This window comes from Panthera leo, chromosome C1, assembly GCF_018350215.1.
Source record: "Panthera leo isolate Ple1 chromosome C1, P.leo_Ple1_pat1.1, whole genome shotgun sequence".
NCBI classification, from domain to species: domain Eukaryota; kingdom Metazoa; phylum Chordata; class Mammalia; order Carnivora; family Felidae; genus Panthera; species Panthera leo.
In genome coordinates this window covers 113,470,641-113,488,644 of record NC_056686.1, presented here as the reverse complement: position 1 = coordinate 113,488,644, position 18,004 = coordinate 113,470,641, and the positions used below count along the sequence as shown (strand labels likewise).

Genomic DNA, 18,004 nt, shown 5'->3' with positions numbered 1-18,004 from the left:
CCGCCACTTGCTAACTTCATACTTCTGCACCTCTTTGAACCACAGTTTCTTCACTTGTAAAACTGGAACCCAAATAGTAGGTTCCTCATAGGCTGATTGAAATCAAGTTCACATAAATCTATATCTATATCTGTATCTGTATACATATAGATATAGATATAGATACAGATATAGATATAGATATAGATACAGATACAGATATAGATACAGATACAGATACAGATATACATGACATCACAGGGCTCATGACGTGTGCTCTCTACATATCCAGACTACCCCCCACGTTGCACATGCATGTACGTTGAAAGTACATTGTGCATACAGTGGAGTCAGGGTTGGGGAAGGAAGTCAAAGATGAGGTGGGAAAGCAGGAAGGCCAGATCACAGGAAGTCTCAGAGACAGAATTTAATTCTCAGTGTAAAGAGAGTTCACTGAAGGGCTTCAGTGAAGGTGATGGGTAATGTTACTTATGTTTTATGAAGATGAGAGAATGGGTCAGAGGGAAGTAGCAAATGTACAATCAGGGACGGCAGTTACAAGGCTATTTTAAGACTATGAAGGTGATGATGTAAGCTTCAATGCATACCTGCTCAGTGTGATATGACAGATACTGAATCAGCCGTGTTCTTTGGATTGTCTTCTTACCATGCACAAATCTTTAGCACTGTAAGTAATGCCTTTGGATTAATGATGGATGAGATGAGGGGTGTGAGATACTGACTCTTCATTTCCAGGTACAGTTTATGGAATTCTCATGACGACTTTGTAGGGTAGGCTTCGCTTAGCCCTATTGTACAGATAAGAAGACTGAAGCTCAAAGACATCACTTGAGTTGCCTCAAGTCTTCCAGCTTATAAATGGCAAGACCATAATTGAAACCCAGGACTGTTAGACTTCCAACAATATTTGTTGTTTTTGTTTCTATCGATTGCCTCTGTCTCCTTTAGGTTTCGTGGCAATAGGGAGATGTGTTTTCTTGGAGGTAACCTGGGTCATCAACACTTATATCACCAAATTAGTTACTAGATTAGCCAGACATTAGAGGGAACATAATGCAGGTCATAAATGCTGTGATGGATCAGGAGGGAGGGGAGTAGGGCCGTGGAGTGGAGAGAGTGCCTGTGTACTTCAAGCTGAGACACAGGGCACAAGGTGTGTCTGTGAAGTAATAACACACTCCATGTTTACTCATGAAAGCATTTGTCCCACACCCACAGACAATAGAGTGTTTCAGCTTTCTGTTCCCATAACGCTGTGTATACTCTCTATTAGAGCTCGTAATAACCCATACTAGTGTGGCTGTCCATAAATAGTATGTGTTGTGTCACTCAACAGCAGGCTCCTAAGGACCCAGTTTCTTACCCAGAGTCTGGTGCAGTGACAGAGGGAGACAATTAGAAGAGAATATGGATTCATAATGTATGCACCCAGCACTCATGAAGAATTGCAAATAGAGTGTGAGAAGCTGGGGCAAACTTGGCATCCCCTGGGCAGTAATCCATTGACTCAAAAAATGGAAAAATGGAATAGCACCATTTTGGGTAAGAAAGTGGAGTGTGACCCACCAGATTGGACTGGTTAGGAACTCAGGTCCCTCCAGTCATTCCAATCTTATTGATACCCCTACTACCTACCATTGATGTAACACAATGTGTCAGACATGATGGCATCACTATGTACGTATTGTCACTTTATATGTATTAGCACATTTAACTCTTACTGCAGTCTTCTCTGAAGGATGTTAAGTACCCCATTTTACAGAGGAGGAAATCAAGTCTCAGAGAGATAGAGTTGCCCAAGGTGACTCAGCTAACAAGCTATGACTATCATTGTTTAAAATCCATGACCTTATCTATGCATGGACTCATTACAACATAACTGATGACATATTGTTGTCTGTGGCCTCCATTTGCTTTGGATAGGAGTCCAGTTCAGGGGACAGGTGTAGGGGTAGCGATGGGTGGTATGGGAAGGGTCTAAGGGAGGTGGGAATTGATGAAAACCTCTGTAGCTGGAGTATTTCTTTCTAGGGTCTAAGGAGTCCTCAGCAACCTTTTGGTTTGAATCACTTTGTTCCTTAGGAATAAATTGCTAAATTGCATCTTAAAACTAATTACAGTAAAAGTATGATTTCACTTTTATTTTCATTTCATAATTTTGGCTTTACAAAGAATGTTTCTAGATCCTTGGCCAAAATAATATACTTAATTTATCATTGTGTATGCTCAAGCCGAGCATTTTAATTGCTTGATGAATAATGAAAAATTGAGTTTTTATGAGTGCTTGGTTTGAAATAAGACCAATCCCACCCCTTCCATACACCATTCACCACTGTCCCACCCACATAAGATGGTAAATAATGAATCTGTTTCAAGTTATATTAAATAGTCTTGAATTTTTTTCTATTGTAAAAGTAATAAGTGTTCATTGTAAAAGTTTTTGTAATTAAAAAAAATAGGAAAACTAATGTGCAAATAACATAGAACACCTCCCAAGTAGAGTCTCTATTAACTTATTTTTAAGGACTTACTTTTTTAAAGAGTGGTTTTAGATTCACAGCAAAATTAGGTATGCAGATTTCCCACATACTGCCTGCTTCCACATATACAGATCCTCCCCTGTTGTCAGCATTCCCTGCCAGAATGGTAAATTTACTACAATTGGTGAACCTACCGTCCCCATAATTTTGCCTTTTCTAGAACATCATACTGTTGGAATCATACAGTAGCCTTTTCAGATTGGCATATTTCACTTGGTAATACACATTTAAATTTCTTTCATGTCTTTTCATGGCTTGCTAGCTCATTTCTTTTTAGTGCTGAATAATATTCCACTGTCTCAATATACCAGTTTATTTATACATCCACCTACTGAAGGACATCTTGGTGGCTTCCAAGATTTGGCAATTATGAATAAAGCTGCTATAAACATCCATGTGCAGATTTTTGCATGAACATAAGTTTTCAACTCCTTTGTGTAAATACCAAGCAGTGAGGCTGCTGGGTAGTGTGATGAGAGTATGTTTAGTTTTATAAGAAGCCACCAAATTGTCTTCCAAAGCAGCTGTACCATTTTGCATTCCTACCACAAATGAATGAGAGTTCCTGTCACTTCACATCCTCACCATCATTTCTTGTTGTCAGTGTTCAGTATCTCATTCTTGTTTTAATTTGCCTTTTCTTAATGACACATGATGTGGAGCATCTTTTCATATACTTACTTGTCATTTCTATAATTTCTTTGGGGAGGTGAGAATCCCTATTAACATTTTGACGTATAATTTTCAGATATGTTTATACATATCTACAAAGTGAGTTGATTTAAATCACGATCTTTCTCTTGACTTTCTCTTCTTTGCTTTAACAATAGTAATTGGACACTTTTTATATATAAAAACTAAAATGAGAGCTATCACTGACACAGGATAAGTCAGGGATGGTAAGGGTGCCATATATTTGCCTTCCCTATACAAACAGCAAGTTTTCCTTTACCTCATATTCTTTTCCACTGAACTCAGAGGAGACCTCACAATATTTTTCAACACAGGTTCTAAGAAGACAGTACTATTCAGTTAATTGTGGAATGATAGACTGTATTTTTCTGTCTCTAACCTTGAACCTGAGATGAGGTCAAGTGGCTCCAGATATCGGAAGCAAATTGATAATGAAGATCGATCATGAGAGATTATTACTACCAGGCACCTGACACTGTAGAGCCTGATGTAGGTACTTATGGTATTCTCACCCTGTCCCCTCAAGCAAAATATGACATATCACTAATGAGGGGTTTTACTTCCAGGCTACTAATCAGTTCACTTTGATTCAGTGTGTGATGCTTGCTTATAAATGAATAATCCCCCTTGAGTCTGATTAAGTTGAGTCTAGTCTATATGCTTCCTGTTGAGATGGGACCTTCCCAATGTCAAGAACATTCCTATAACTTGGACAACAACTAAGATGGGAAGCAGGAAGAGCAATTATGAGGATATTAACTGATCTCTCTCTCTCTCTTTCTCTCTCTCTGCCCAGAGTCAGATGTCGCTGACTTTGATGGCCGAAGCTCCCTTCTCTACAGGTTCAATCAGAAGCTGATGAGCACTCTCAAAGATGTGATCTCTCTGAAATTCAAGAGCATGCAAGGAGATGGGGTCCTGTTCCATGGAGAAGGTCAACGTGGAGACCACATCACTCTGGAGCTCCAGAAGGGGAGGCTCGCCCTACACCTCAACTTGGGTAGGGTCAGGCTTTGCTCCTTTCTATGTAGAGATAGCAGGAACTCCATTTCGTAGTGGGTCACAGTTCCTTATTGCCCAGGTGTATCAGGTGAAAATTGCTGGAGCTCAGTGTCAGTGGTGTTTTCCCCTTTTACATGTCAGAGAAGAAAAAATTACCATTTTGTGAAATAGTTAAGCTGTACATAGCATTCTTTGAAACAAGATAGTATTGGCAAGTAGGGAGCTCTACAAGTTCATTGCTATCATGTATCTATGTATCTATCTATCTATCTATCATCGATGTATCTTTTTTAGTAATAGAATTTAATTTGAGCATATTTAACACACATGAACATATATTTTTTTTAAACTGAGTTGAATCCTCAGCAGCTTTTTTTTTTTAAAGTTTATTTATTTTTGAGACATAGAGAGACAGCATGAATGGGGGAGGGGCAGAGAGAGAGGGAGACAGAATCGGAAGCAGGCTCCAGGCTCTGAGCCATCAGCCCAGACCCCGACGCAGGGCTTGAACTCATGGACTGCAAGATCGTGACCTGAGCTGAAGTCAGACGCTTAACCGACTGAGCCACCCAGGCGCCCCCATGAACATATATTTTAATGAAGCTTGCTCATAATCTATTCTGATTGGTATATTTATGACCAATCATAAATTGGTACATTTATGAAAGTTGAATCCCAAGAGAAAAATAGAGAAGACGCATTTTAATTTATTTGGTTTCTTTCTTCTTTCTCTCTCTCTCTCTCTCTCTCTCTCTGTCTTTTTCATTTGTTCTTTCTTTATCTTTCTGTTTTTCTGTCCTTTTTCTGGTTGAAGGGAGATAGAGGGTCATATGTATAGTGGGAAAGTCTAAGTTTCTAGGCAAACACAGTTTCCTTCAAGTGCCCTGGTTGTGCCAGGATGAGCCCTAAACTTGCCAAATACCAGTTAATTTGGTACAGAATGTCCTCCTGCCTTCTGTGCATTGAGGACACTGGCCTCCTGCTGTGGGCTGGCACCCAGCATGGCCTCACCACAGGCAGGCCATCATTGTAATCAACTTCCTATTCCAGGGAACAAAAGAGAAGGGAACAGCCTCCTTTGTGTGCTCAAAGGTACTTCTGAAGGAAGAGTGAAACAAGTGCTGACGGCAGGGGGCAGAATTCCCAGAGGTGCAAAAGCAAACCTAAAAGCTCGTCTGTAGAGAAAGAAACCAAAAGAAACACACACACACACACACACACACACACACACACACACACAAAACAAACAAACAAAAAAAACCACGAGCCCATGCTGAAGGAACAGCAAAGTGCCATTCCTTATGAGAATGATTCCCTGCCTCTCATTCATATTTGTTAGCATTTGGGAAAGGGGTGGTTATTGTACTTGTGGACGATAATTATCACTAAGTATTCGCTATCAGAGTAAAGAAGAACAGTCATAGCAGAATTGAGTTTGTAAGTTCAAGTTGCATGGAAAGCTGGAAATAAATCTCAAGCATACTTTCACAATTAGGAGGAGAGACATAAGAATAAAAATTAGTGTGGACTCATCCCAAAAGCCAAACTATGTAAGCCTCTATTTTGAGTCATTTCTGAGTATCTTCTTACCCACCATGGTGAATATTTGCAGGGGTAACAGGGAAAACATCTGGAATCCCAAGTTCAATTTATAAAATTGACATCTAGTGCATTAGATTACATATCCACCAAAAGCATCCTTAGAAGCAGAATTTTACCCAGAAGAAAGCAGTAAGAGGATTTGCTAGTAACCTGGTTAATTGTATTAACATACATGCAAAAGCAACTCAACAATGAATTATCTGAAGGGCGGACATACACATATTCAGCAAAAGATGTATCAGTTTATTAACTGGCCTTCGATTTTGAGGAAGGGACTGTGGATGAATGGAGTGGAGCCCCTCAACTGGCCATGCCTCAGAGAGCACTGTGTGTCGTGAGTGAAGTTACAATTATTTGTCAACGCCAGAGCAGGCACCTTCTGATGACACTCAGTCTGCCAGTTGCTGCCATTCCCAATTATGTATGCCGTCCCTCTCCAATGCTCTGCTCCAGCATGCATAATCCAGTGTTGCAAACCAGTTTCACTCACAGTATTGGATGATGGAAAGGAGTAGGTGTGGTCACTCAACAGAACTGTTTTCATTGCAGACACGTGCCAGCTATTTGTTACGGGGAAAGTCACATAACCCACAAGCCTCTGTTTACTTATGTAGAATCCGGGGCTAAGGAATAACTGTCTTGTAGAGCATGGACACGAAAACCAAAAATATTATAAATTAATATTCCATGTCAGTAAGTGAACCTAATGAAGGATCCCAAAGATAAGCTCTTAATATTGCTCATTTCTTCATCAAACAATATCCAAATGCCCTGTACTCTTCTCCATGCCAACCTTCCTGAAAAGAAATGGTATATGAAATAAATAGGACCTATTCCTTGCAATGAAAAACAAGGCAAGTCTCTTTTCCCCAGATTCCACGTGCCCTGTTTTTCTAATCAGGATGGTGACAAAGTAAAACCTCATTGAGTGAATGATTCAGTAGTGAGAATATGTTCTTCATCTAGTCTGCATAGTTTGAGAATTTCTTCATCTTAGAAAATGAAATGCTGTGGATTTGATGTTCCCTGTACTTCCCTGTTTGAAGCAGCCATCTAACTTTCTTATAAATCAGTGCCAATTTGCATGTTTCTTCTCTAGAGAGACACTGCCACGTATCAGTTCCTTAGCCCTTCCTACCTCACAAATAGGCAGCAGATCTCTGGAAGCACTAAGTTAAGGGCACAGGGGATGATAACTGCTTTGATTTGCTCATAACAGACAATCTGTCATGTAGATTGCAAAAGGGCAGGACAACATTTGTTCATTGCTATAGCTCCAGAACTTAGGAAAACACCTGCCTAAAAATGAATACATTGGAAAACGGGGGTTCCATCTAAAATAGCAGGGGCTGGCACAATGCACGTTGTTACCGTTGGGCTTGCTCACCCCAAGCCTGTGCACCTGGCTCCCTCATGTGCCACTCTCTCTCCTATGATGGCGCCCTGCTATTTATAAAATCCCCACAATGTGCTAGGATCCTAGCCAATCTTCAAAGCAGCCCTGTTAGGTGAACAAACCAAATTAGCCCAATTACCCATAAGGAATATTAAGATCAAAAAGAATAAATCACTTCAGTTTACACAGTTAACTATAAGGTATTGCCACTGTTAAAATGTATTACATCCAATCCATTTTTTCACTGTTATGTTCAGATTATAAAATATATGTCAGTTTTAGAAAATCTGAAGAAAAAATAGAAATCATTATATTTAAGAAAAAACAGTCACTTGAAATCCTACAATTCAGTCATCTCTGCTATTAATGCTTTAGTATATTTTTCAAATGTTTTTTCTTAAATATTTATATAAACATTTTACATATTATACAAAATTCATGTTCTTTCTATGTTGCCACACAGCCTCTGGAATAGAAAGAATTCGTGTTATGCATGATCATGTGTACCTCTTAATATTTTAAATTAAAGAAATGAATCAAGAATAGAAAGAAAGAAGGAAGAGATGGATGTGAGGGGGGAGGGGGGGGAGAGAAAGAGAGGCAGAGAGAGAAGGAAGGAGGGAGAGAGAGGGAGAAAGAGAAAGGCAGGGAGAAGAATGAGGGAAGAAAAAGGGAGGGAGAGGGAGAGAGAAAGGAAGAAATAAAGAGGCAGAGAGGAAAGGAGAGAAGGAAGACAGGGAGGGAAAGGGAGAGAGAGAAAGAGAGACAGAAAGAGAAAGAGGCAGAGAGGGAGGGAGGGGAAGCAGGAGGGTGAGAGAAGGAATGAGGGAGGAAGAATCCAAGAATCCAAGATAGTGGGCTAAAGGATAGTGCTAGGCCAATGAAAGAGGTAGTTGTTGTTTTGTTTCTTTTTCTTGTTTTTTGTTTTTTTTTTTGTTTGTTTGTTTTTTGTTTTTTTCCTTTCCCAGCTCTCATGGGCACTCCAGCAGCCTTTCCTTTAGTGACAATTCTCCAGTGTGTGTCCTTATCTAATCTGAGACTTTACAAGTCAGCAATTCAGAAGAGTGGAGGGGTTCAGCACCATGGACAGCTGCCAAGGCTCCTGCTTGGGACTCCTGTGGGCTGTGGTTCTTTCCAAGTGATGCTCTTTCCTGGTTGATTCACATTGCCTAGTTACCTCTACTGTGACTGACTTGGACAGCTCAGTTCTATGGTGAAATTGACCTACGTCAACCCATTTAATTAATTTCTTAGGGTAAAGCAATATTTTTTTTCCCTAAAAGTATTAATGGGAAAGAGATTTCTTCTCGTAAGGAGATTATAGAGATTCCTCTTCTCACTGTACACATCTCATTCACACTACCTGTGGCAGTCTGCCCTCTGCAGAATTCCATCGGCACAAACCCACACATACAGGTGGGAGAATCAAAGAGCTGAGATATTACATGACTGGGAAACTGTTGTAAGAACTAAGCAAGACATCAATAGTACATGTTGGTCATTCATCCTTACAAGAGTTCAGTGCCTTTGAACTGAGGCAGAATGTGCAATGTGCAGTAAATACAGCAGTAGTAAAGTGAGAATCCTGGAATAGCATAGACACACGTAAAGCAGTGTCCTTGGGGGAGCAACCATAGAGTTCAGAGGCCAGAGCACTTGATTGAATATTCAATTTATTGTCATATCTGGAGATGTAGGTGATAGATCTGCATATTCTCCAAAAAGTAAAATGGACATTTACTATACTGTTTTGAAATCTAGACATTTGAATAAGCCAACCCACATGCATTTATAAAATGTTTATCATGTTTCTGAGTTGGTACTGAATACCATGGAAGATGTTTTAAATGTTGCCATTTTTGAGAGCCTGCACTTATGCCATGTACCAGATACATTAAATACATATTTCATTTAAAATCACATGATAGTCCTAAAAAATATCCAAACCCATTTCCAGATGAAGGAACTGATGGTCAGTGATGTAGTCAGTTGCCCAAGATCACACAGTTGCATTATGTTAGACCTTGGATTAGAACCCTCTCCAGTCCTACCCCAATGCCCTGACATTAATAATTAAGATGCTATAAATCTTTATGAAATAATTATATATTAAATATCATGAAGTCCAAGTTCATATGTTAAATTGTGACAATGGAAGGATCAGGGTGGGAGAGAGGAGCCCAGAAAAGCATTATGGATGAACCCCAACTTACCTGGGCATTTTATTATGAAAAATAGAGGAAGACAGGTGTTTCAAAGTATCATGGGGATAAGGTGCATCCATTTTTCATAAATTTTGTCACTAATGTAGTAACAATTTGTTGAACAAGTATATTAAATCAGATTCTAAGCTAGCCACTGGGGGTTAAAAGTTCTATTTACCTGTCCCTATATTCAGGGAGTTCTTAACCTGGTAAACTAATTATTTCTATTTACATTCTACCTTTTTAATATTAATTTAAAAATATAATTATGTATTATCAAAACCATATACCATAACTGTATTAAGATAGTGTTTTTATGAGGATTTTAAGTTACAAAACAGATGAACATAAGGGAGGGGAAGCAAAAATAATATAAGAACAAGGAAGGGGACAAAAACCTGAGACTCTTAAGCATGGAGAACAGAGGGTTACTGGAGGGGTTGTGGGAGGGGGGATGGGCTAAATGGGTAAGGGGCATTAAGGAATCTACTCCTGAAATCATTGTTGCACCACATGCTAACTAACTTAGATGTCAATTTAAAAAATAAATTAAGGGGCACCTGGGTGGCTCAGTCGGCTGAGCGTCCGACTTCAGCTCAGGTCATGATCTCGCGATTTGTGAGTTCGAGCCCCGCATCGGGCTCTGTGCTGACAGCTCAAGAGCCTGGAGCCTACTTCGGATTCTGTGTCTCCTCTCTCTGCCCCTCCCCTGCTTACGCTCTGTCTCTCCCTCTCTCTCAAAAATAAATAAACATAAAAAAAAAAAAATAAATTAAATAAAAAATTAAAAAAAAAAAGATAGTGTTTTTTAACATAGCAGCAGTCACAGAAAATGGATACACATTAGGGGTCGGACTTGAACAACCATCCCTAAATCTGGCAAGTGTTTTATTGAATGAATTTTAGAAATTTCCTAACAATTAAAGAAGTATGTTTCATTTCTTTAGTGATACATAAATATTTTCTCTGATTTGAGAGTCAAATACCCCGGTATCATGTGGCTTACTGTTGTTAGCTTCTTGTTTGTTTGTTTTTGTTTTTTTTTTTAATTTTTTAATTTTTTTTTTCTTTTTTTCCAGAAAGTCTCACTTGAGCACTTAGGAAAATATTCATTAGCCCTGCATCTTGCCAAACAAGGGTCTTTGTAATACTGGATAGCCTATGGAGTTGAAATTTGCCTTCTTCTAAATCTTAGTCTTCCCCCTTAGTGTTGCCCCATGTTTCTTTTCCACAACTTTTTGCTTTCCATCCATCAGACTCTTTCCTGCTAAGCTAAGCTGCATAACTTACACATGTGTATGGTGGGATGCAGAAGGTAAGAAATGAGGGTGAATGGGAGTATCTTTTTTTTTTTTTTCCAATAAGGGTAGTAGTGAGAATATTAATATTGGAATAAGATAGAGCTGGGTTGTAACCCTAACTCTGTGTTCTTGGGTGAGTCGTGTGTCTTCTTTGACAGAGCTTTTTGCAGGGTTTTGGTCAGGAACGATTGAAACAACATGTATAAAGTGCTCACATTATGTGAGAAGTTTATAATATAAGTGAATACCCATGTTGATAATCTGAAAAATTAAAGGTGGAAAGGTCAGTTCTGAAGGTCAGATGGAGGCAGGCATTAGAGACTTCCATACGAGTGGCCACCTATTTCCTGAACAGTAAATGAAGCCCTTTCCACTAGTGACTTTTTGCAGAAATACAATCCGAAACAAGAGTTCCCTTTCCCTTTTGCTCAGGTGATCTGAAGTTCACCAATTGTGAAAGGTGATGTGGCATCTATGTTTGAACTGCTAACATAAGACCAAGCAAGAAGATCCAAACAAAGACGACTTTGGGTGAAAACCTAGTGATAATGTGTGCCCTTAGACAGAAAATGTTAAGTCTAAGGGTGGAGAAATTGGCATGCATATCCACAGTATGTTGGCAGGGGACAAAGATGAGAAATTAAATCATAAATATTTTGGAAACATTGCAAGCTTCCTGTAAAAATTGTTACCTGCTTTAGGGCCTTGAGAATATTTACATTGTTTCATTTTAAATGTATCTCAAACCACATGAAAACAAGTGGTTTTTTGTTTTTGAGTAAAAGGTTGTTTTATTCCCTAACATGTTCCTGGCCTAAAAGGTAACTTCTGCATATTTTTGTCTTTGACCTCCACAGTTGCCCATGGGCATTTTTATCTTGCCTTAAGAAATTGGAAACTACTGAAAGCTAGTGGTCGAACCTCACTTGCCACTGAGGAAAAACTTGAAATATGCATTTCAGGATAAAGAGTTTGATAATCTCTTGAGAATTAAGTGTTTCTTAATTTCTAATAATGGACATGTCTTGGTAAGATAGAACATTTCCTAAGACTAACATTCATCTTTCTTTATGGTAACATCTAGTGTAGGTACAATTCAAAACGTCCTTCTTGATGAATTTCAGAAATTCCCTGTTTCCCCAATTGTTTAAACAAACTAATTTTCACTCAGTTTGTTTTAATACAAGATTTCTGAATGTTAGCGTAGCATGATTGATGGAGGTGTGGGTGAAATTCATTCACATCCTCCACTTTTTTGTTAATAAAGAAGTAACTTGTACTGCAGGGAATAATCAGTAATTTATACATCACTTCTATATAGTTTTCAATGAACCCGGAATGCATGATAAGGAATTTGTTTGTAATGAATTTTATTATTTTTCTCATTATCAAATATAGTTATGCCCACTCTAAAAACAGCAGAAAAAAAAAAGAAATCAAAGCCTCTTAATATTTTAGTAAATGCATGTTTTTGTTTATTTTCACATAGTGCTTATCTGTTTCCTTTCCATACTTGTTACTTAGTCCTTATATATACTTTTCTATCCTACCTTTTTATAATTTATTTTAAGTTTTTTTAAAAATATTTATTTATTTTGGGGCACCTGGGTGGGTCAGTCGGTTGGGCATCCGACTTCAGCTCAGGTCATGATCTCATGGTCTGTGAGTTCGAGCCCCGCGTGGGGCTCTATGCTGACAGCTCAGAGCCTGGAGCCTGCTTCCTGTTCTGTGTCTCCCTCTCTCTGGCCCTTCCCTGCTCACACTCTGTCTCACTCTTTCTCTCAAAAAGATATAAACATTAATTGTTGTTAATGTTTATTTCTTTTTGAAAGAGAGAGAAAATCCCAAGCAGGTTCTACACTGTCAGCACAGAGCCCAACATGGGGCTTGATCTCATGACCATGCAATCATGACATGAGCTGAGATCAAGAGTCAGAGGCTTAACTGACAGCCACCAGGCTTCCCCCCTGCCTTTTTATAATTTAAATCAGGAAGGTGCACACTATTTAATACCCCTTTTATTAAATGTTATTTTTTAATGTTATCAAAAAATGGCAGTTACTACTGAGTATACTTTTGAAATGATATAAATACTTTGTATGTATTATTTAGATTCATATGTAATATTCCATCTGGTGATTCTGCCTAAGTTTGCTCAAAGTTGTTTTTTTTTTTTTGTCTCTTTCCAAACGATTGGACATTATCTCTAATATTTAAATTATTAGATATTTTTAAAACATTCATATTTTAATTTTAGTTTTTTTTTTTTAGAAGAGACTTCCAGAAAGTAGGTTACTAAGTAAAAAGTTATGAACATTTTTTAGTTCCTAAGTATGTATTGATTTTTTTTTCAAAAGAATTGGTGGGATTTTCTTTTGCATTATTTTTGGGCAATAAATAAATTTGACCAGGTAAGTAAACAATGTAAAGAAGGAACAATGTTAATTCACCTTTGAGGGCAGGTCAACAAATTGCTATAAATATTCATGAAAATTTCATAACCTATTTTGCATGAGAAGATAAGTGTGTTAATTAAGGTTCATGTTTTCATTAGGTGCAGTAAGACAGAAGTAGCTGCCTTTTATTTAAAAAGATATACAGTGTTGTTCCTCTGAAGTTTTAAAATTATGAGCAGGATTATTGGCTGAAATAGCAAACTTGGTGCAGTAAGATTAGGGTGTGGGAGAGGAAGGCTGACTTTAATGTTGATGAGGGTATGTACTGATGGGATTACAGAAGCTACTTCCTCTTCCCAGGTGTTCTGAGGCATGACAGTGGTGGTGATGGTGGTTCCAGTGGATAGAAGTAGGTAGACTATGGTGGTAGCAGCCAACTTAGAAATTTACTCCTTGAAGTTTCAGAATTTAAAGATCCCAATATACATGCCCAGAGAACCTTGATCCAATCAGGGTAACATATCAACTCATCCAATTTAGTATTACATTTGGAAGTTGTACACCTGGTTTACTTAAAAAAAAAAATCACCTAACGATTTTAAAACAACGGATCAGGGACATATAGTTAGCCATTTAAAAAGACAAAATAGGAGTGGGGGGTGCTGGGTGGCTCAGTCAGTTAAGCTTCTGACTTTTGGTTTCAGCTCAGGTCATGATCTCATGTTTGTGAGTTCGAGCCATGCATCTGGCTCTGCACTGACACAGGGGAGCCTACTTGTCTCTCTTGCTCTCTCTCTCTCTCTCTCTCTCTCTGCCCTTCCCCTGCTTGCTGTCTATCTCTTAAAATAAATTAAAATACGCTTTAAAAAGATAAAATAAAGGAGGAACTCTACCTTATGTCATATGCATCGGAATAAAATTCAAATGAAATGAAGTGGAAAAAATGGGAGAATTCTTTAATGATCTCAAAATGGAAGGGCATTAAAGTATAACAAAAATACATAAAACAAGCCATAAATGAAAAAGAAAATGGTGGCTTTTTCAACCAAGAATGTCTGAATGACAAAAAAAATTTAAAAATAGAAAAAAAATTTAAAGTGAAAGCAAAAAACAAAGAACAGCAACAAGGTATTGGCACCATTCACATTACAGACAATGGACTAAATACAAATTGATAAGGAATTTGACACAAGAAATAGGCAAGAAATGTGAGGAAATAGTTCATAAAAAGGAATTAAAAATGAAAATATTTTCAAAATCATTCACTTTAAGGGAAATGTATATTAAAACTGCTCAGAAATATACTGTTTTTATCTATTAGGCAGAATTCCAAAAGCTTGAACATATTTTCTTGACAAGCCTGTGCAGAAGAATCACTCTCATAACTTGCTGGTTGGAGTTTGAATTGTCACAACTTTCCTAGAGGACAATTCGACAGTACCTGTCAAAATTGCATATGTGAAAACTTTTGACCACCAGATCCTTACCTAAGAATGCATGTTACAGAAATCCAAAGTGCTGTCTACACACATCCAAAGTGCTGTCTACATAGAAGGTATTTGAGAAGTTTTAAGTATCAATAATAGAGAGACTGCTTCAACATTTATTCATAGGAAACTGGTTAAAATGCATATCACATATATCATTCAATGGAATGCTATGCGGCTGCAAAAAAGAATGAGGCAGCTTTTTATATACTGATGTAAGAAAACTCCGAGGATAAATTAAGGGAAAATGAAAAGGTACACAAAAGTTGTGCACTGTATTTCATCATTAAGGTAAAACATTAATGAGGAGAAATAAAGAATATCTTTGCATATATATATGTGTGCATATGTGCGTATATAGTCTTGCATATATTGCTATATATGCATATATTTAATGTGTGTATGTATTGCATTTATATAAAGTATATATGTACATATAAGTTTTATATGCATACAGAGTGCATATATATAAAGTATATATATCTGTATATATAAATAAATTGTGTGTGTGTGTATACACACACACTGGCTTGCATATGCCTCAGGTTTTTTGGAAGGAGAAAGAAGACATTAATAACAGCAATTCTTTATAGGACATACATGGAAGATTAGCATATGGAGGCAAGGATGGAGGAAGATTCATTACTGAATCCAGAAAGTTAAAATATATATATAGTCACTTTGACCCATTTGTAATTAAATTCACCTTGTGAAGCTGGAATAATAGTACAGAAAAAAAATATTTAAATACTTTGCTTTAATCATTATCCTTGGCTTTATTAAAGAACTCAGTATATCTCCAAAACCCACCAAAAGCAGCACATAGAATAAATAAGTAGGAAGAAAGGATATGGTTCCTTTTCCTTTTTTTTTTTTTTCATTCTGTGACTTGCAGTGGCATTACATTTTCAAATGTTTAATGTTTGTGACTTACTGTTTAGAAATAATTGCTACATCATGCATTTTTAATTTTTAAGAAAAAAATTGAGGCCCATACCAAAGTGAAATCTCTACTATTAATTTCACGTGGCTTATTACCTGGAACTAACTGTTTATAAGGCACACTACGTTTCCTTCAATAGTTCATTAGCCTTTAGAAAAATTTTATTTTAAAAATAAAGGGTGTGTGTGTGTGTGTGTGTGTGTGTGTGTGTGTGTTATGGGGAGAGAGAGAAAAAGAGCAAGATAGAGAGAGAGGGAGATGTTCTCTCTCTTTCTTATCTCATGACTGGTACCACTTTTCATGCATCTGCTCAAGAAAAAAAAAAAAAAAAACTAAACTAAAAGTCATCCCTAGGGGACTCTTCCTTTATTACTTCCCCCTCCAATATCCAAGGGAAAATATCCAAGTGAAGTTGCCACATGTTAGCTCCTTATTACACTTGGAAATGCATCCTTTATGCCTTCTCTTTTCCTAAGCCCCTGGGTCCCCCATCTGATTACTGCCAGTCTTACTTGCCTTCTGATAAAATTCTCATACAGCTGCCAAAATAATCTTTTTTTATGTAAGAGTAAGCAAACAACAACAACAAAAATTCCAAGACGCTCCTCTCTCACCCTCAATGTGATTTGAGTTCCTAATAAATTAATAAATTGCTTTCTTAGATGTTAATCTGAGTTAGTAATCTCTGATTTACTAATTCACCACATGCCCATTTCTTAAAGGTAAATGAAATGCATGGTTATGTCACACACACTAGCACACTATTCCCAGATGATATAAGCCAGGCTGGTGTGGTCATGGCACACTGCTGCGTGGACTCCCCTACCACGTTCCCCTCTATCTCCTAGCCTTGGCACGTGCTTCTCCTGGCTGTGTGGGGGTGTTCCTTCTTCCAGCCAAATCTTAAACCTGTCACTGCTCCTTTGGAGCTTCACAGCTGCCTAGCCTGCATTTGCTTGGCTCCTGGCACTAAATGCTATATACCAGCAGCATACTTTTTATCAATTTACTTATTGAGAGACTCCACATTAAGACTTTCAAGGAGGGAAATGAGCCTTTTAACTCTGTATCTCCTTTATCTCCTTTATATATCACATGCCACTATATATCACTATAGCCAGTACAGGTAGATATCAGTGCCTTTTTTCTTTTTAATGTTTATATATTTATTTTTGAGAAAGAGAGAAAGTGAGCACATGGCATGTAAGGGAAGGGAAGAGAGAGAGAGAGGGAGAAAGAGAATCCTAAGCAGGCTCTGTGCCATTAGCACAAAGCCCGATCCTGGGCTTGATTCCATGAACCATGAGATTATGATCTGAGCCGAAATCAAGAGTCAGATGCTTAATCCACTGAGCCACCCAAGTACCCTGGTATCAGTGCCTTTTTATGGAAGGAAAGGAAGAAAGGGAGGGAATAAAGAAGGGGAGAAGGAAGGAAGGAAGGAGAGAAAAAAAGAAGAAATGGAGAAGATGAAGGGAGGAGGGAGAGAGAAAAAAATATCTTTTAATCGTTAGCATAATTTCACCAATGGCAAGAACTCAAACAATGTGGGATAATGAACAAATCAATGAAATAATGTCAGCTATGAATGCACCGCCTATCATTTTTCAATTACAATAAGTTTGATACCCACCACCACCCCCATATGAAGCAACCAAGTGTTATGAAGGAAGCAGTGCCTTGGGGCCATAATGAAGGTGGGAGTGAGCAGCCTACGGGGGAAATGGCAGCTCCTGCCCCCTTAATGCCACACTGTTGAGCATGCTGTTACAGCACTCTGGTAAAACATGACTTAGAAGAGAGGAGGAAGACATTCAGCTTTCAGTTTCTAAGGGGACCGAATAATAAAACACTCAAAAACTTGAAAGTTTATATATAAGTCATAATTAATTGCATTTAACTGCTCATTTAGCTAAATCTGAGCTGTTCTAAGGAAAAATGTTGTAATCTTTTGGACAAAAGGTACTGGCAGGAACTTCCATAAAAATTGGAAGAGGGACATGGTGGGGGGCGAACAAGCCCAACTTGATGGTAAAATATACTTCTTCACTGGAATCTCTCATGGTCCCTCTCTCCTGAGGGCTCTCCTCCAAGCTCCATTTTGGTTGAATCAATGCCTATGAGCCATACTATCGTCAGAGTAAAAAGGCTCAAGTGGACCTGGATTTGAACGCTGGCTACATCTCTGGGTCATGGGTGCTTAACCTCACTGATCCTCAAGTTTCTTATTTGTGAAATTCAGGTAATAATTTTCCCTAAGAGGATTAAAGATGAAGGGTATAAGCTTCCTACTCATGTGCTGTTCGTATAATATAGTAGGCACTTGAAAATGGCAGCAGATGTGACGATTTCCTCATCGTTGCCTTTGACCGCAGACTTAACCTAACTCAGTGTGCCCATTGCCTTCCCTTCACTTCTCCAGAATCCACTTTTCCTCCAA

At 38.1% G+C, this 18,004-nt stretch overlaps 1 protein-coding gene across 1 annotated transcript in view; it reads left to right on the top strand.

Moving 5' to 3' along the window:
• CNTNAP5 (contactin associated protein family member 5) overlaps positions 1-18,004 on the top strand; it is a 795,339-nt gene that overhangs the window by 366,566 nt on the left and 410,769 nt on the right. The window contains exon 5 of the mRNA XM_042954126.1: positions 4,030-4,233. Within this exon, the coding sequence (XP_042810060.1) occupies positions 4,030-4,233 (204 nt within the window). The remainder of the gene's footprint in view (positions 1-4,029; positions 4,234-18,004) is intronic.